The sequence below is a fragment of the Chiloscyllium punctatum genome, chromosome 15, assembly GCF_047496795.1.
Source record: "Chiloscyllium punctatum isolate Juve2018m chromosome 15, sChiPun1.3, whole genome shotgun sequence".
NCBI lineage: Eukaryota > Metazoa > Chordata > Chondrichthyes > Orectolobiformes > Hemiscylliidae > Chiloscyllium > Chiloscyllium punctatum.
The window spans coordinates 26,036,349-26,056,290 of NC_092753.1; the positions used below are offsets into that span (position 1 = coordinate 26,036,349).

Sequence of the window (19,942 nt, forward strand, 5' to 3'; positions counted from 1 at the left end):
TTTATTTTACAAACAGTATTGCTTAAAAACAGTTCTCCCCTTGGAGACCAGGTACCGTTCTGATAAATCTTAGCTGCACTCCCCACAATGTGCTGAATTTGCCAGGTATCCAGTCAGGCTTCCATGTCAAGTTTTCTTGATGCCTAGTTTGTTTGGCACATTTGGTAAGGTAGGAAGCTGCATAGTAATTAAAATCAAACAAAGAACTGGAGATAGTGGAGATGTGAAGCAAACAAAATTACTGAAGGAACGAGCAGCTTGTGTAATGATAAAGCAAAATAAACCTTTTGAGTTGGAAGGTCCTAAAGATGAGTCACTGGACTCGAAGTGTTAACTGTATTCTCTCCATAAACATTGCCAGACCTGCTGAGTTCTTCCAGCAATTTCTGTTTTTGCATATTAATTAAGTGATTTGGCCTGTCAATAAGGTGTTTAATAAGCAATAATCCTCTTAATTGGCAGCTTGTCACTGCCAGCTGAAAACTCATTGTGTCACTTTTCAAAGCATAAGAAATAGAGCGAGGTGGTCCTGATGACGAAATCCAGTCATAGTCCACATTGCTGAGAACCCTATGAGATTCTGCCCAGTATTTGACTATGTTTTTACTTTTTTATTTAAATTACGAATCTCACCTGATTGTGTTTCATGTGTCACTTCATATTGGTCTTCTGCTTGAATATGAAGCCTGTTTTGGTAAACACAATTTGTGTTACTAAGTGTTGCAGTAATAGACGGTGAGCTGTCTGCCTTCAGATGGAAGAAATGAACCTTGAAGGCAGTGGATAGGTTCAGATTCACACTCACTTTGTCCAGTTCATTTCCAAACGCAGCAAGACAGATGAGATGACAGGTAATAGCCTGTCTTTTGGATTATTTTATTTCTGTTTTGAATTTCCTTATGTTCCATTCTACTGCAGAGCAGCATTATCAATTTAAATATATTCTTGTTACAGTTGCATGTTTGAGAATCTGATTGGTTACCACAACTATATTAGAATACAATGTAGTTAGAGACAAATGTCATATGATCAAGTGACTCCTAACCTTGATTTTCATGGGCACTCGGAGCACTGAAACATTTGGAGAAGATACAAATGAGACATGACATTCCCATGACTGAATGGCTTGTTTGACTGGTTAGGTCTATTCCAACCTGCCTGAAATGGGACTGAGGTAGCAATGTTTGAAACTCTCCACTGACTTGGTGTTCAAATTGTTATGGCCCAGCTTAGACCCTAACTTTTTCAGTTGTTTAAAGCAGGTGTAGGGTGGATATGCCAGGAGCGATCTCACTGATCAAACTACTCAGTTTTAAGCAAAACAGATTAATTTATTTACAAAGTACTGAGTGAAACACAAACAAAAGAAAACAGAATTTGCAGTAACAACTGTTTGAAAACCCAACCGTCAACATATCCCCTGCAACTTAAGAAAGAACTGCTCTGATTTCCTGCAACATGCCACAAACACACCTCTTTGCAAAAAGGTAAATTCAAACACAGGTTCTTACAGGAGAAAGAGATTGCAGAGAGGATCAGCCAAGGATGGTTGGCTGAAACATTGAACCTCTTCCACTGCAGCCAGCCCCCAGGTTAAAAAATCCATGAATTGGGAGAGCTGGCTACTCCCCTTTCATTGTGCAAGGGTTTTAAAAAACAAACCTAAAAGCCCTTTTCCTGATTGTTACGTTCGGCAGTACCCGCCTTTTGCAACCCCTTTTGGAAAGAAACCAAGGACAACATAACCTTGTTAAAGGAGTAGTATCATCCCAAAATATTTCATTTTGACAGAAAGTTACCAACCAAATGAGGTACTTCTTAAAAATGCATCGTATTGAGGTTTGCTATCCTCATCTCCTCAATGAATGACATGAATAGACTATGTGGTGATGTCTGGCACAAATGAACATCCTCTTAAGAGTGTCTGCCAAGTTATCAAGAAACCTGTTCTAGTAGATCTGTTTCTCCCTGACATAAAATGAGTTCTATTTCCCAAAAGGATCATAACCTAATTTATTTAAATCCAGAGGTTGAAGCGGTAAAGGTAGCAGATCCTCAAGTATGCACAAGGCTACATTCAGAGTTTTAACCAGCAAAATCTCCATGGTTCCCTGGCAGCTCGTTATGCCAGCAATGCCATCAAACCATTGGTTTTTCAAGAGTTCATCTGCTATTATCATATAGTTTTGCCAATTGATTTTTTAAAACTGTGTTTTACTTTATTTCAGGGACACCACAGTGCAGAGTCTCACTCTCCAACCATCTGTACAACAGGGGGTTATCACGTATGAAGATTCTCCTCTGGTCAGTTTTAATGTTTACATCAGAACTATCCATATACATACATGTACTCTTCCTGGATAGGCAAAAATCTGGCAGATAGAGTCATGGACTCATACAACATGGAAACAGACCCTTCAGTCCAACCCATCCATGCCGACCAGATATCCCAACCTAATCTAGTCCCACCTGCCAGCACCCAGCCCATATCCCTCCAAACCCTTCCTATTCATATACCCATCCAAATGCCTCTTAAATGTTGCAATTGTACCAGCCTCCACCACATCCTCTGGCAGCTCATTCCATACACGTACCACCCTCTGCATGAAAAAGATAGAGCGTAATGTAGGAAGTGTATGAAATTGTTCTCTCTGGCAGGGAAACTGAAAGAAAGGATATCACAAACAGGGCATGACTGCAGAATTTTGAGGTGCAGAGGGTTTTAGGTAAATGAGTTGCAAAAACCTAGTACAGCAGATAAGATGAATAACATGGTGTCCATTATCGCAAGAGTAATTCAACAGTAAGGTAAGGATTCAATTAGTGAAACTACATTTCAAATACTGGGTTCAGTTTGGGGTCTCCTTATTTAAGGAGAAAGTGAGGACTGCAGATGCTGGAGATCAGAGCTGAAAATGTGTTTCTGGAAAAGCACAGCAGGTCAGGCAGCTTCCAAGGAGCAGGAGAATCGATGTTTCGGGCCCATATTCAGGAATGAGAAAAGTGTGCCAAGCAGGCTAAGATAAAAGGTAGGGAGGAGGGACTTGGGGGAGGGGTGTTGGGAATGCGATAGGTGGAAGGAGGTTAAGGTGAGAACTGTCTGCTTCGGAAAAGATGGAGGTTTCATAGAATCCCTACAGAGTGGAAAAAGGTCATTCGGTTTATTGAATCTGTGCCGACACTCTGAAGATCATTCTACCCAGACCCAGTCACTCTCACTGTCCCTGTAAATTTGCATTTTTACCATGACTAAACCACCCAGCCTATACATCCCGAGACACTACAGGCCATTTAGCATGGTCAATCCACCCAACCTGCACATCTTTTGACTTTGGGATGAAACCAGAGCATCCGGTGGAAATCCATGCAAACATGGGGAGAACATATAAATTCCACACAGACAGTCACTCAAGGCTAGAATTGAATCCAGGTCCCGGCTCTGTGAGGCAACAGTGCTAACCACTGACTCATTCTGTTGGAGCCCAGGTGGAGTAATTGATTATTTTAAAGACAGAGATAGATGATTACTTGTCAAGCAGGACAATCAAAGGTTAACTAGAGTAAATGGGAATGTGGAATTCACAACAGCCATGGTGTTATTGTAGGGTGGACCAGAGCTCAGGGACAAAGTGGTCTATTTCTACTTTAGATTAGATTAGATTCCCTACAGTCTGGAAACAGGCCCTTCATCCCAACAACTCCATACGACCCTCTGAAGAGTAACACACCCAGACACATGCACTATGGGCAATTTAGCATGGTAAATTCACCTAACCTGCATGTCTTTGGATTGTGGGAGAAAACTGGAGCACCCACGCAAATACGGAGAGAATGTGCAAACTCCACACAGATAGTCGCTGTGCCACCCCTGTTCATCTTCTGTTCTGTTCTGTTCATATTCAAGAAACCTATCAGTCTCTGTCTTGAATATATACAAAAACTTAACTTCCACAGCCTTCTTTTGTAGAGAATTCTGAAGATTCACTACCCTGGGATGTGCTAGAGATCAGAATATCACGAATAAAAGAATGACCAGAGTAAGATTAGGGCCAATCAAGGACATTACTGGGAAATTGTGCGTGGAGTCTGACGAGATGGGAGAACGCTAAATGAACATTTTTTGTCAGTATTCACACTGGAAAAAGACAATTTTGTCAAGGGGAATACTGAGAAATGCGCTACTAGACTGGACAGGATTGAGGTTCACAACAAGGAGGTGTTAGCAACTCTGGAAAGTGTGAAAATAGGTAAGTCCCCTGGGCCGGATGGGATTTATCCTCGTATTCTCTGGGAAGCCAGGGAGGGGATTGCAGAGTCTTTGGCTTTGATCTTTATATTGACATTGTCTACAGGAATAGTGCCAGAACACTGGAGGATAGCAAATGTTGTACCCTTCTTCAAGATGAGGAGTAGAGATAACCCTTGAAATTATAGACCAGAGGTAGTTTCTTTACTCAGAATGATAAAGGCATGGAACACCCTGCCTACAACAGGAGTAGACTTGCCGACTTCAAGGGCATTCAAATGGTCATTGGATAAATATATGGATGGAAATAGAATAGTGAAGGATACATTGGTTTCAGATTGGTTCCACAGGTCGACGCCACATCGAGGGCCAAAGGGCCTGTACTGTGTTGTAATGTTCTATGTTCTTGAATTGACGGAATGTAGATATCCTGGAGGGTTGTTGTGATTGAATAGGTTACAGATATAGGGAGCGAACTGGACGATGGCTAGCAATCACTCGTGGTTCTGTGATAAAGAACAAAGAAAATTTACAGCCCAAGAACAGGCCCTTCGGCCCTCTAAGCCTGAGCCAATCCAAATGTACTGTCTAAACCTGATGGTCAATCCCTAAGCATTTGTATCCCTCTGCTCCCTGCCTACTCATGCATCTGCCCAGACGCATCTTAAATGAGTCTACCATACCTGTCTCTATCACTTCTGCTGGCAAAGCGTTCCAAACACCCACCACCCTCTGTGTGAAGTACTTGCTGCATGTATCCCCCTTAAATTTTCCACTTCTCACCTTGAAAGCATGACCTCTCGTTATTGAATCCTTCACCATGGGAAAAGGCTTGTCTGTATCCACCCTGTCTCTACCCTTCATGATATTGCATGATATTTCATGATATTGCTGATGACTATTTCTTAGTTACAATTGAAGTAATGAGAGCTACCAACTGTGTGAGTTGGTAGTGCTTACCTCTGAGTGAAAAGGTTCTGGGTTCAAGTCCCACTCCAAGACTCGAGTACAAACTCAAAGCTGAGACTCTACTGCATACTGAGTGCTACTTACCCTGGGATCTCATGTGTCTTGGGCACCTCAAAGCACTGTTACAGAGAAGGGCAGGGGAGTTCACCCTCGTGTTCTGACCATAATTGATACCTGAACAGAAGTCACAAAGGCAGATGATTGCGGTGTTGTTTTTGGAAACTTGGGATGTGCAAGTTAGCTGCTGTGTTTCCTGCGTTACACCAGTGATTGCAATTCAGAAATACTCCAGTAGATGCAAAGCACATTGAAGAAATGTTCATGAAAGGTGCTTTTTAATTGCCAGCTTTTATTTTCTTAGCATGGATTTAGCTACTACTGGAATGTTTTGGGATGTTTATCAGAATTGAGGATGTTTTAAAATTAGGATGTGAGCTGTTCTGGAGATATATCAAAATGAAACTGGTCTTGTGGTCAGTGTTGGAGCATATAACTAAGTCAACACCCAAATATTTATTTTGAGCCGCATCAAGTTGCAGCTGCTGGATGTTTATAGCTGCACATCCATAATCCAGATGAAACTGATTGATGGAATAGGATTGAAGTGCCGAGTGAGGTAGAGTCATAGAGTTGCACAGTCCGGAAGTAGACCCTTTGGTCTAATTCATCCATGCTGACCAGATATCCAAAACTAATCAGGTCCCATTTATCAGCATTTGGCCCATAATCCTCTAAACATTTCCTATTCATATAACCAACCAGATGCCTTTTAAGTGTTGTAATTATTGCCAACCCATACCACTTACTCTCGCAGTTTGTTCCACACACGCACCAAGCAACCCCACAGCCCTGTGGCTGACCACTTCAACTCCCCCTCCTATTCCCCCAGGGACATGCAAGTCCTGGGCTGCCTGCATCCACCTAACATCTTCCCAGCTACCTTCCCCTCAGCCCCCTTTCCCCCTCCACATTGCTGATGCTTATGCCTGAAAAGTCGACTCTCCAGGTTCTCAAATGCTGCCTAACCTCCTGTGCCTTTCCAGCTCCAAACAAAAGAGCCCCAGCCTATTCAGCCTCTCCCGGTAGCTCAAACCCTCCAACCCTGGCGACATTTTTGTAAATCTTTTCTAAACCCTTTCAAGTTTCACATGTCCTTTTTCTAGCAGGGAGACCAGAACTGCACGCAGTATTCCAAAAATGGCCTAACCAATGTCCTCTACAGCCACAACATAACCTCCCAACTCCTCTACTCAATGCAGTGATCAATAAAGGCAAACATACGAACCAACTTCCTCACTACCTTGTCGACTTGGGACTTCACTTTCAAAGAACTATGAACCCACACTCCAAGGTCTCTTGTTCAGCAACACTCCCCAGGACCTTACCGTTAAGTATATAAGTCCTATCCTGATGTGCCTTTCCAAAATGCAGCATTCACATTTATCTAAATTCAACTCCATCTGCCACTCCTCGACCCATTGGCCTTTCTGAGCTGACCTTCTTAGCTGTCCTCTGCACCTCCAATCATGGTGTCATCTGCAAAGGTACTGACCATAGCTCCGATGTTCATATCGGCATATAAATGAAAAGCTGAAATGTCCTGTCCTGTCAAATCCTTGTCCTCACTCTAAAGTCACAAGTAACCAGATTTCTTTGTTATTTGTTTTAGGAATGTGAGCATCGTTGGCTAACTAGCATTTGTTGTCCATCTTGAATACCCTTGCTATTTCTAGCAAGAATAAGACTTTGCATCATCCCTATTTGTGGAGATGTGAAATGATATGGCTGCAGACACATTTTAAGTTGGTTTCAGTGCACAATTGAAACAAACTAAAAGCTGTCCCTTGCTACAAATCCGCAATAAACTAAGCTGTTGCTCTTTTCCTCTTTTCCTCCTTCACACCTGCAACCAAGAATTGTGGGCCAGCTGAGTACAGTATCAAGTATCTTGACATAATATTTTTGAACATTGAAAAATGAGCAGGGCAGTTGGAACAATTAGTTTGTTTTAGTTTTGTTTTAAAAAGCTTGCACAGATGCAGTGGGCTGAATGGCTGTCTCCCATCCTTATAATTGGCTGACAGAAACTTGGACTTCAGTGAGCAATATTCTTCCCCAGCCCCTTTCATTAAGTGCCCGCTTTTCTCATCCAAACTATATTTTTTTAACTTCTCATAAGATGTGGACATCACTGGTTGGGCCAGCAACATTGAAGGGATGATGATATAGTTCCAAGTCACACAATCATAGAATCCTTACACTGTGGAAACAGGCCATTTGGCCTGACAAGTTCACACTGATCCTCCGAAGAGTATCCCACCCAGACCCATTCCCCTGTCCCTATTCTCATTCCCTATTCCCATTCCCTATTCCCATTCCCTATTCCCTATCCCTATTCCCATTCCCTATTCCCATTCCCTATCCCTATTCCCTATCCCTATTCCCATTCCCTATTATTTCCCCTGACTAAGGCAAATATCCTACACATCCTGAACACTGGCGAATTTAGATTAGATTAGATTCTCTACACTGGAAACAGGCCCTTCGGCCCAACCAGTCCACACCGACCCTCCGAAGAGTAACCTACCCAGACCCATTTCCCTCTGACTAATTGACCTTACGCTATGGGCAATTTAACATGGTCAATTCACCTGACCTGCACATCTTTGGACTGTGGGAGGAAACTGGAGCACTCGGAGGAAACCCACGCATATACAGGGAGAATGTGCAAACACCACACAGACAGTCACCTGAGGCTGGAATCGAACCTGGTACCCTGGTGCTGTGAGGCAGCAGTGCTAACCACTGAGCCACTATGCCGTCCCTAGAAAGTGAAAGACCAGCACAACCCTGGACATTATGGGGCAATTAAGCATTGCTAATCCTCTCAACCTGCACATCTTTGGACTCTGGGAGGAAACCAGAGCACCATGAGGAAACTTACATGGACAGAGGGAGAATGTCTGTGTGGAGTTTGCACAGTCACCCTAGGGTCCCTGGTCCCTGGCATTGTGAAGCAGTGGTACAGACCACTGAGCCGCTGTGCTGCCCCCTATAGCATTGACAATTCACCTAACATGTACACCTTTGGATGGTGGGAAGAAACCAGAGCACCTGAAGGAAACCCATGCAGATACAAGGAGAATGTGCAAACTCCACATAGCCATTTACCCGAGGCTGGAATCAAACCTGGATCCCTGACGCTGTGAGGAAGCAGTACTAACCACTGAGCGTGTGGCTTGGAGGGAATATTGAAGGTGGGGGTATGGCTAAGCATCTGCTGCACTTGTCCTTCTAGAAAATAGAGGTCAACATTGTTATTGAAGGAGTTTTGATGAGTTACTGCAGTGCATATTATAGATGGTGCACATTGCTGTCAGTGGAGGAGGGAAGTGAATGTTGAAGGTGTTGGATTGAAAACCAATCAAGTGAGCTGCTTTGACTTGATAAATGTCAAACTTCTTGGATGTTATAGAGGAGTCACATCCATCCCGGCAGATGAAGAGTATTCCACTACACTACTAACTTGTGCCTTGGTGGATATTGGACAGGCTATGGGAGACAGAAGGTGAGTCACTCACTGCAGAAGTCCCAGCCTCTAACCTGCTCTTGTACCTGCTGTATTGTGTAGCTAATGCACTTCACTTTTTGGTTAGTAGGAACCCCACAATAGCAGGCGATCCAGTGATGGTAATGCTATTCAATCTCAAAGCAATATGATCAGATTTTCTCTTGATAGAGATGGAGGTTGTGTATGCAATATTGAGAGCAGACTTTGCAGACACTTTTTTTATAAGGCCCTGACAAGAAACATCTTGCCATCCTTCTCTTTCAGGTCATGAGTTGCCTTGACCAAACAGCTTATCCAAATGGGTACAGACAAGAGCCCACACACATCTCTGATTCCCAGTTCTGTTCTCCCAGTTTGTGGAAACATCTTCTCTCCATTGGCCTATTGAACCTGTTCCTACATTGAACAAAACTTTTATCAGGCAGTTCACAATCTTTTTCCTGGATAAAAGAGCTTCAGCCTGTATAGTCTTTCCCAGTAATTATAAACTCTCAGATCTGATTTCATTTCTTGTAAATTATTTTTGCGTCTTCTCCAGTGTCTCTGTGTTAATGCAGACATTATCTACGAATATAACGTTATTAAAGAGAGAAATGGCTTGTTTCCTCTATTCTCAGGTCAAAGCTGTTAAATTGGGACACATCCTGGTCATTGACGAGGCTGACAAGGCACCAACCAATGTCACCTGTATCCTGAAAACATTAGTGGAAAGTGGTGAAATGATCCTCTCTGATGGAAGGCGTATTGTTGTCGGCAAGTATCAGAGCTTTGTTTTAAATGGGTATACACAAAAACAATAAATTCTGAATAATTCAAAACGTCTGCATGCATATATTTTATTAATTCAGTTTAAACTAAATTTATATTCTTCAATGTTGACCTTATCTCTAAATCTCACCCTGGTCTGTCCATTTAATTGCCTGGCAATGTGTCGTTTGACCATCATACTCATGTTATTTCTCACTTGAGGTAGTTTGCTGTCTGTCTAGCACAAAGAACAATGGTTATGGCTGTTGGTCATCAAGCATCTCAGCTCTAGGATATCTCTGCAGGAGTTCCTTAGGATAGTGTTCTAGGTCTAAGCCACCTTCAGTCACTTCATCAATGTCTCCCAACCCTCACCACAGGGGATCATATCATCCCTGATGACTGCACAATATTCAGCACCGTTTGTAATTGCGAATGTCCCATGTCGAGTTGCTTACCCCTTCCAAATTTCCTGTACACACACAGAAAGTGCTGTTTTGTTCAGTTCTGAAGAAGAGTCATACTGGACTTGAAATGTTAACTTTGTTTCTTTCTCCACAGATTCTGCTGCAATGTTGAGTTTCTCCAGTGATCTCTGTGCTTGTATCAACTTTCCAGGAACTGTACTTTTTTGCGTTTATCCAATTTTCTTTCAACTTGTTCCATGGTCTTGCCCATCCCTATAATTTTCTTTTCCACAACCACTTTCGACCACCATGCTGTACAAATTCAGGTCAATCGGGCATCAGCAATCTTAATTCCATCACCATTAGTGACCATGTTTGAATATTAACATCTTAATGTCCTGAACTAAACCTCTCTGCCTCACTGCACCTCTTTGCTCCATTATAATGCTCTGTAGGTACAGGAGGCTTCACTAAAGCATAAAGAGTTGACCCCTGAGGAAAGGTAGCCTGTTTCTCTGCTCTAATTGTTCTGAGATTCTCTAAGTGCGGTTGAGACTGGCTTAAGAATCCCACCCCAGTCTGACATTCCTGTGGGATATTGTGCCAAAGGTGTAAACTCGATGACTTTCCCTCTTCACGCACTGTCCCCTGCCACATTTTCAACTCTATAACTTTTGACCCAGAGAGTGTGGGAATGACTGGGGAGCTGGCTACTTCCTTGATTTAAAAGTAAAACCCCAACAGAAGGACCAGATCTTTCTTACTGTGCAGTTTCACTTAATAATGTGCACTTAAGGAAAACAGTAAATTGGATGCTGTGTGACTGACAGAAGTTCTACTCATTATGTGATGCACTGTACTGAGTAATGTGACAGATTACATGCTGACATTTCAGATCCCACCAGTGCTGAAAGAAGACCAAATGTGATAGTTGTTCATCCAGATTTCCGAATGATTGTGCTGGCTAACAGGCCAGGCTTTCCTTTCTTGGGTAATGATTTCTTTGGTGCGCTGGGTAAGTTCTTTCACTATGAATTACTCAGCCATATTTATTTAGAATTGTTTTGGTATAAGTGATTTCACTGAACAGTTAGATTGGAACTATCATTCTAACGTTTTATTAAGGTAGAAAATTCAGATATAAGTATCAGTACTTGAAGCAGCATTTTGTATCCGTTCATCGAATCATAGAATCCCTACAGTGTTGAAAAAGGTCATTTGGCCCAACTAGTCCACACCAACTCTCCGAAGATTATCCCTATTATTCTACATTTTCCCTGTCTAACGCACATAACCTACACATCCCTGGATATTATGGGCAATTTAGTATGGCCAATTCACCGAGCCTGCACATGTTTGGACTGTGGGAGGAAGCCCACAGGGAAACCACGAATATGCAAACTCCACACAGACAGTCACCCGAGACTGGAATCGAACCTGAGTCCCAAGCGCTTTGAGGCAGCAGTGCTAACCACTGAGCCACCGTGCTGCCCATTTATTTAACTTGCAAGGCCAAAACCTATTTCACAATAGCTTGAAGCAGTCCCCTTTACAAATACCATCAGAGTGCAAGATGAGAAATTGCTTTTTGATGATATTACCCAATTCCATTCGGAAAGTTACTGTTGAATTTGCTTTTTCTGGCAGTGCATTCCAGATCATCGTAATCTGCTGCTGAAATATATTTCTCCTCATCACCCTACTGATTTTTTCATCAATTATCTTCAATCTGGCTATTGATTCTCCCTCCAGTGGAAGCAGTTTATTTAGTTCTTCTCCATTAAAACTTTTTGTAATTTTGAGCTGGTCTATTGAATCATCAAGCAGCATCCAAGGAGCAGGAGAATCGACGTTTCGGACATGAGCCCTTCTTCAGGAATAAGGAAAGTGTGCCAAGCAGGCTAAGATAAAAGATAGGGAGGAGGGACTTGGGGGAGGGGCGTTGGAAATGCAATAGGTGGAAGGAGGTTAAGGTGAGGGTGATAGGCCGGAATGGGGGTGGGGGCGGAGAGGTCAGGAAGAAGATTGCAGGTTAGGAAGGTGGTGCTGAGTTCGAGGGCTGGGACTGAGACAAGGTGGGGGGAGAGGAAATGAGGAAACTGGAGAAATCGGAGTTCATCCCTTGTGGTTGGAGGGTGCCTAGGCGGAAGATGAGGTGCTCTTCCTCCAGCGGGAAGACTCAAAGCCCTCCGCTTCTTCCTTTCCCGCCGAACCAACCAGTACCCTTCCACTGACCCCCTCCTTCGACTGACTGAACTGGTCCTCACCCTGAACAACTTCTCTTTCCAATTCTCCCACTTCCTCCAAACCAAAGGAGTAGCCATGGGCACCCGCATGGGCCCCAGCTATGCCTGCCTCTTCGTCGGATTTGTGGAACAGTCCATCTTCCGCAGCTACATTGGCACCACCCCCCACCTTTTCCTCCACTAGATCGATGACTGTATCGGCGCTTCCTCTTGCTCCCACGAGGAGGTTGAACAGTTCATCCACTTTACTAACACCTTCCACCCCAACCTCAAATTTACCTGGACCGTCTCAGACTCCTTCCTCCCCTTCCTCGACCTCTCCATTTCTTTCTCGGGCGACCGAATCAACACGGACATTTACTATAAACCGACCGACTCCCACAGCTACCTAGACTATACCTCCTCCCATCCTGCCCCCTGTAAAAACGCCATCCCATATTCCCAATTCCTTCGTCTCCGCCGCATCTGCTCCCAGGAGGACCAGTTCCAATACCGAACAACCCAGATGGCCTCTTTCTTCAAAGACCACAATTTCCCCCCAGACATGGTTGACGATGCTATCCACCGCATCTCCTCCACTTCCCGCTCCTTTGACCTTGAGTCCTGCCCCTCCAATCGCCACCAGGACAGAACCCCACTGGTCCTCACCCACCACCCCACCAACCTCCATATACATCATATCATCTGTCGTCATTTCCACCACCTCCAAACGGACCCCACCACCAGGGATATATTTCCCTCCCCTCCCCTATCAGCGTTCCAAAAAGACCACTCCCTCCGTGACTCCCTTGTCAGGTCCACACCCCCCACCAACCCAACCTCCACTCCCGGCACCTTCCCCTGCAACCGCAAGAAATGCAAAACTTGCGCCCACACCTCCCCCCCTATTTCCCTCCAAGGCCCCAAGGGATCCTTCCATATCCACCACAAATTCACCTGCACCTTCACACACATCATTTACTGCATCCGCTGCACCCGATGTGGCCTCCTCTGTATTGGGGAGACAGGCCGCCTACTTGCGTAACGTTTTAGAGAACACCTCTGGGACACCCGGACTAACCAACCCAACCACACCCGGACCAACCAACCCAACCACACCCGGACCAACCAACCCAACCACCCATGGCTCAACACTTCAACTCCCCCTCCCACTCCACCAAGGACATGCAGGTCCTTGGACTCCTCCATCGCCAGACCATAGCAATTTGACGGCTGGAGGAAGAGCACCTCATCTTCCACCTAGGCACCCTCCAACCACAAGGGATGAACTCAGATTTCTCCAGTTTCCTCATTTCCCCTGCCCCCAACCATGTCTCAGTCCCAACCCTCGAACTCAGCACCACCTTCCTAACCTGCAATCTTCTTCCTGACCTCTCCGCCCCCACCCCCACTCCGGCCTATCACCCTCACCTTAACCTCCTTCCACCTATCGCATTTCCAACGCCCCTCCCCCAAGTCCCTCCTCCCTACCTTTTATCTTAGCCTGCTGGACACACTTTCCTTATTCCAGAAGAAGGGCTCATGCCCGAAACGCCGATTCTCCTGCTCCTTGGATGCTGCCTGACCTGTTGCGCTTTTCCAGCAACACATTTTCAGCTCTGATCTCCAGCATCTGCAGTCCTCACTTTGTCCTATTAAATCATCACTTTAAACACTTCTGTTATAAATAGGTCAAATCCAACTTCTCCAATATTTTATACAACTGAATTCCTTCATCTCTGGAATAAATCTGGTGCATCTCCTATACACCCATGCTAAGGCATTGATATCTAATACTGATCCTTGGGGACACTTCTGTCTTTGTCCAACCAGTCTGATAAACAACCGCTCACTATCACTCTGCTTTCTGTCATTATACGTTTTTTATTCAAACAGTGGTTGCCTCTTCGGTCCCATTGGTTTCAGTTCGACTAACAAATACACTTTGCACAATTTTATTAAATGTCTATTGAAAGTCAACGCAAACAACATCTGACAGTCTTTAACAAATTTAGTTTGATTGTCATTTTTAATTGATTTTTTTTTTGCAAATGGCTCTTTATTTATCACAGATCATGTTTCCCCATTCTGGCTGTCTGGCCTGCAGACCTAGACTTCCCAGGTTTACTCTGCTCCTTTTTTCTAAACATTTACAAGCACCCCAGTCCTCTGCCAACATTCCTTTATTGAAAGGCAATTAAATATTATGGCTACAACATCTGCTATTTTCACCTTCCTTCCCTCAGTATCTTAGGAATCATCATATTCAGATCAGGTCACATAAAGAGTCAGGAGAGCTGCAAAAAGGAACAACAAAATATTCTGAGAGATGAGAAAGATGTCATGCAGTTTTTATAATTATATTTAGTAAAAAAGTATGGCTGAGATTAATGTGTCTCCCTCAACAATAGACACAATGATATTGTAATTTAAATAAGGTGCTAACAGACTTACTAAATACATAAATAATTTGGAAAACCATCACAGATATGACAGGCTAAGTACATTAGTTCTTGGAATGAGAGAGAAGAAGTTGAGTTGACTAATACATCTTGTGAAAAATGAGAGATGATCTTATTGAAACCAGAAGTTTCTGAGAAGGTTTGGCAGAGCATTGCTGAGAGGCTTTTCCCTGGTTGGAGAGCTTGGTATTAAGGGATTTTGTCTCAGAAAATGAGAGTGGACCAATTAGGACTGAAAGGAAGAGAAATGCCTTCATTGAACATTGTGATTCTCTGGAATTTTGTACTACTGGGGCTTAGTTCAGTACTTTCAAGACAGTGATCAATAGTTCTGGACTCTGAGAGAATGTTGAGTCCTCGTTTTCCCAATAATAGGAATAACCAGGCCCAGGAACTCCACAATGTTGTCTTTAAGTTTTTGATGCAGATGTGTGTCAGTTACATGGATGGTTCAAGACAATCGCAAAGTTGTGAAAACTTCACAGGTGGTCTAAGGCTGCTGCTACCTGTCTGATCACAGATCACATTCTTAGTACCTTGTGCTTTCTGTGGTTTTGGGTGTAACTGTAATTGTTCTGTCTATAGCAATGTTATTTTCTATAGCAATGTTAATTTCTATAGCAATTTCAAGTTCTGTAGCAATGGCATTTGAAACTAATCTCTGCCATTACCCCCTGTTATTTACTAAAGTGCTTTCACCATGAACCATGATTCAAGTGCTTCACATCACATGAAACTAATATTGCTGTTGCTCCCTACTGTTCACCTTCAATCATTTTAAAGGTCCCACATTCCCTCAATAATCAGTTCCCCATTTAGCAATACAAAACCACTGTTCTTGCCCTGTAAGTAGCTGCTTAGAACTCAAATCTGATCTGATCAAGTCCCATTATGTTTTAGTGTGGTGCTCGAAAAGCACAGCCGGTCAGGCAGCATCCGAGGAGCAGGAGAACTGACTTTTCAAGCATGATTCCTGATGAAGAGCTTATGCTCAAAATGTTGACACTCCTGCTCCTCAGATGCTGCTTGACCAGCTGTACTTTTCCAGCGCCACACTTTTTGACTCTGACCTCCAGCATCTGCAGTCCTCACTTTCTCCCATTATGTTTTAGCAATGCAAAATGTTATTATTTGCTTTTTGTTTATCTGCTAAGAACTCATCCCTGATCTAATCAAGCCCCATTATGTGTTCCCTGATCTGATTAAGTCCAGTTTAACCCTTTCTTGTTCTGTGGACTTCCACTGAAGGGATGTGAGGATGTGGGAGGAGTGTGATGTTAAAACTGAAGATGAGCCATGATCTAATTGTATTTTGCAGTGGGCTCTCAGGGGTCCATGACCGACTCTTCTGATTTCTATAAATGCACTTATTTCCTGTAAAAGTGTACAGCAAGTTTGAACTCCTGATAAATGTCTCTTAGCTCCTGCTGGAAATTTGAATATCCAGTCATTCGATGATGAACCAAATTAGCTCACTTGTGATGTCCTGTAACAGAATGGCCCACTAAACAGACACCATCTAGGTAACCAGATGAAGGGTAGCTTCTGCTCCATTGCATCTTAGGTTTCAGCCAAGAATTCAGGTCATTCTTTCAGGAGATGAAGGAGAAACATAAAGAATGAATCAAAAAACAATCAAGGGCAAGGTTTGAAAAGCAGAGTGCTGCAGATGCTGGAACTCAGAAATAAAAATAGAATATGCTGGAAGAACTCAGCAAATCTTGTATCATCTGTGCAGGGAGAAAACAAAATTAATATTTCAGGTTCTTTATTCAAACTGGAAAAAATTAGAAATGGAATGCATTTTGAGCAAGAATTAGGTGGCATAAAGGCAAAAGGGAGGTCTGTGATTGCGTGAGTTAGTCTTCCAGGGATGATAGGAATAGTGATGGGGCACGAACAGAAATAAAGAAACAAAAGATGTGTCAAGAATAAGTGCTGGCTGACTGTAAGAAGAAAAGCAAAACATCTGTACTGTAAAGTGCAAAGGAAAGGCAACATGATGAGCACCTCTGCATGGGGAGACCAAATACGGACTGTGTGACCACTTTGCAGAACAGCTCCATTCTGTCAGAGACCTGAAACATTAACTTTCTTGCCCTCCCTGCACAGATGCACTGACCTTTTTAACTGTTTCAGCATTTTCTGTTGATGAAGTACCTTTTCATGATATGAGGAAAACTAATAATAACTCAGAATTTGAAGCTTAAGTATTTAACACAACTAAATGAAAATGGTAATGGAGCAGCAATGAGACTGTAGATTAATAAATACTCAGGATCTGATGGCTTCTACTCCAGGGTCTTAAAATAATTAGAAGCTGATGTTATTTATATTCCAAGTCTGTATTGGTTCACATATTATATATATAGGAGTAAGACCGAACCCTTGGCACCTTGAGCGTATTGCACAATTTGTTAAGACTTTGAAAGATCTGAATTTGGCCTCCACTTTCTGTCCCCAAACCCTTTGACTCCATTGTCAGTCAATGATCTGTCTAAATCAGTCTGAAGCACGTTCAGTGACTCTGCCTTGATTATTCTCTGGGGCATAGAATTCCACAGACTATGATTCTTTCTGCGAACAAAAGGAAACAAAATGAGCATCTCTGCACTGGGGAGGCCAAATACAGACTTGGAGTATTGGGTACCATTCTGGTCAACACATTACAGGAAGCACTGGAAAGGGTGCAGAGGAGATTTACCAGGATGTTGCCCGGTATGGAGGAACGGTTTTCTGAGGAAAGGCTGAGGGACTTGAGGCTGTTTTCATTAGACAGAAGAAGGTTAAGAGATGATCGAATAGAGATATATAAGAGGATTAGATAGGGTGGACAGTGAGAGCCTTTTTCCTTGGATGACAATGGCTAGCATGAGGGGACATAGCTTTAAATTGAGGGGTGATAGAAATAAGACAGATGTCAGAGGTAGTTTCTTGACTCAGATCGTAGCAAGGGCGTGGAATGCCCTGCCTGCACCAGTTGTACACTGGCCAACCTTAAGGGCATTTAACTGGTCACTGGATAAATATATGGATGAATTTGGAGTAGTATAGGATAGATGGACTTCAGGGGTTTAGATTAGAGTGGTGCTGGAAAAACACAGCAGGTCTGGCAGCATCTGAGGAGCAGGAAAATTGACGTTTTGGGCAAAAGCCCTTCATCAGCAATCGAGGCATGGAGTCTCCAGCGTGGAGAGATAAATGGCAGGAATGGGTGGGTGGGGCTGGGGAGAAGATAGCAAAGAGTACAATGGGTGGATGGAGGTGGGGATGAAGGTGATCGGTCAGAGGGGAGGGTGGAGTGGATAGGTGGGAAGGGAGATTGGCAGGTAGGACAGGTCATGAGGATGGTGCTGAGCTGGAAGATTGGAACTGGGGTAAGGTGGGGGGGTGGGGAAATGAGGAAACTGTTGAAGTGCACATTGATGCCCTGGGGTTGAAGTGTTCCAAGGCAGAAGATGAGGCGTTCTTCCTCTAGGCGTCGGGTGGTGAGGGAGCGGCGGTGAAGGAGGCCCAGGACCTGCATGTCCTCGGCAGAGTGGGAGGGGGAGTTGAAATGTTGGGCCACGGGGCGGTGTGGTTGATTTGTCCGGGTGTCCTGGAGATGTTCCCTAAAGCGCTCTGTGAGGATGCATCCAGTCTCCTCAATGTAGAGGAGACTGCATCGGGAGCAACGGATACAATAAATGACTTTGGTGGATGTGCAGGTGAAGGGCTTTTGCCCAAAACGTCGATTTTCTGGCTCCTTGGATGCTGCCTGACCTGCTGTGCTTTTCCAGCACCACGCTTATCTAAACTCTGGTTTCCAGCATCTACAGTCCGCACTTTCGCCTGGATGGACTTCAGATCGGTTTCATAGATCAGTGAAATGTTGAGGGCCCAAGACCAGTATTGTACTGTATTGTTCTATGGTCTAATATCTCACTGAAATAAATAAAAATCATCTCCATCTTTTTGGGAGACCCATTATTTTTAACCTATTTCCTCCATTATGGTCACTCCCACAAGATTACATATTTTCTCAGCATCTTGCCTGTCAAGTCCCAAAGTTTCAGGAAGATCACAGAATCATTTTGGTGCAGAAGGAGGTCATTTGGTCCATGATGTGTGCACCAGTTTGCCACAAGGATCAGTGCTAGGTCCACTGCTTTTTGTCATTTATATAAATGATTTGACGGTGAACATAGGAAGTACAGTTAGTCAGTTTGCAGATGACACCAAAATTGGAGGTGTAGTGGACAGCAAAGAAAGTACAGCGGGATCTCGATCAGATGGGCCAATGGACTGAGGAGTGGCAGGTGGAGTTTAATTTAGATAAATGTGTGATGCTGCATTTTGGAATGGCAAATCAGAGCAGGACTTATAGACTTCGTGGTAAGGTCCTGGGAGTGTTGCTGAACACAGAGACCTTGGAGTGCAGGTTCATAGCTCCTTGAAAGTGGAGTCGCAGGTAGACAGGATAGTGAAGAAGGCGTTTGGTATGCTTTCCTTTATTGGTCAGAGTATTGAGTACAGAAGTTTGAAGGTTATGTTGCACCTGTAGAGGACATTGGTTCGGCCACTTTTGGAATATTGCGTGGAATTGGGATGTTGTGAAACTCGAAAGGGTTCAGAAAAGATTTACAGGGATGTTGCCAGATTTGGAAGATTTGAGCTACAGGGAGAGGCTGAATAGGCTGGGGCTGTTTTCCCTGGAGCATCAGAGGCTGAGGGGTGACCTTACAGAGGTTTATAAAATCATGAGAGGCATGGATAGGATAAATAGACAAAATATTTTCCCTGGGATGGGGGAGTCCAGTACTACAGGGTGAGAGGGGAAAAATTTGAAAGGAACCTCAGGGACAATTTCTTCACACAGAGGGTGATGCGTATATGGAATAAGCGGCCAGATGAAGTGGTGGAAGGTGTTGCAATTACAGCATTTAAAAGGCATCTGGATGGGGATATGAATAGGAAAGATTTAGACGGACATGGACCACGTGCTGACAAAAGGAACTAGATTAGGTTAGGATATCTTGTCACCGTGAATGAGTTGGACTGAAGGGTCTGTTTCTCTATGAGGCACTCATAGAGAACTATTTGGAACTATATCACCATTGGGTCACTTGGTCAAAATCCTGAAATTCCCCCCCTAACAGCACTGTGGGTGTCCTGACACCTCAAAATTCAAGAACTGCAGCAGTTTGAGAAGGCAGCCTACTATCACTTTCTCCAGCCAATTAGGAATGAGTAATACATAATGGTCCAACCAGTGACCCCCACATCCTATTAGTTTAAAAAAAATTTCAAAAAAAAACCCTTTTTTAACTGAGTTA

The 19,942-nt window shown here is 43.7% G+C and overlaps 1 protein-coding gene across 3 annotated transcripts in view; it reads left to right on the forward strand.

Moving 5' to 3' along the window:
* vwa8 (von Willebrand factor A domain containing 8) overlaps window positions 1–19,942 on the forward strand; it is a 353,830-nt gene that overhangs the window by 179,894 nt on the left and 153,994 nt on the right. For 2 of the 3 annotated variants that reach the window (XM_072584806.1, XM_072584804.1), the window contains exons 22-24: window positions 2,229–2,304; window positions 9,404–9,539; window positions 10,836–10,955. In XM_072584806.1, the coding sequence (XP_072440907.1) occupies window positions 2,229–2,304; window positions 9,404–9,539; window positions 10,836–10,955 (332 nt within the window). The remainder of the gene's footprint in view (window positions 1–2,228; window positions 2,305–9,403; window positions 9,540–10,835; window positions 10,956–19,942) is intronic. The other variant, XM_072584805.1, reaches the window with a different exon arrangement.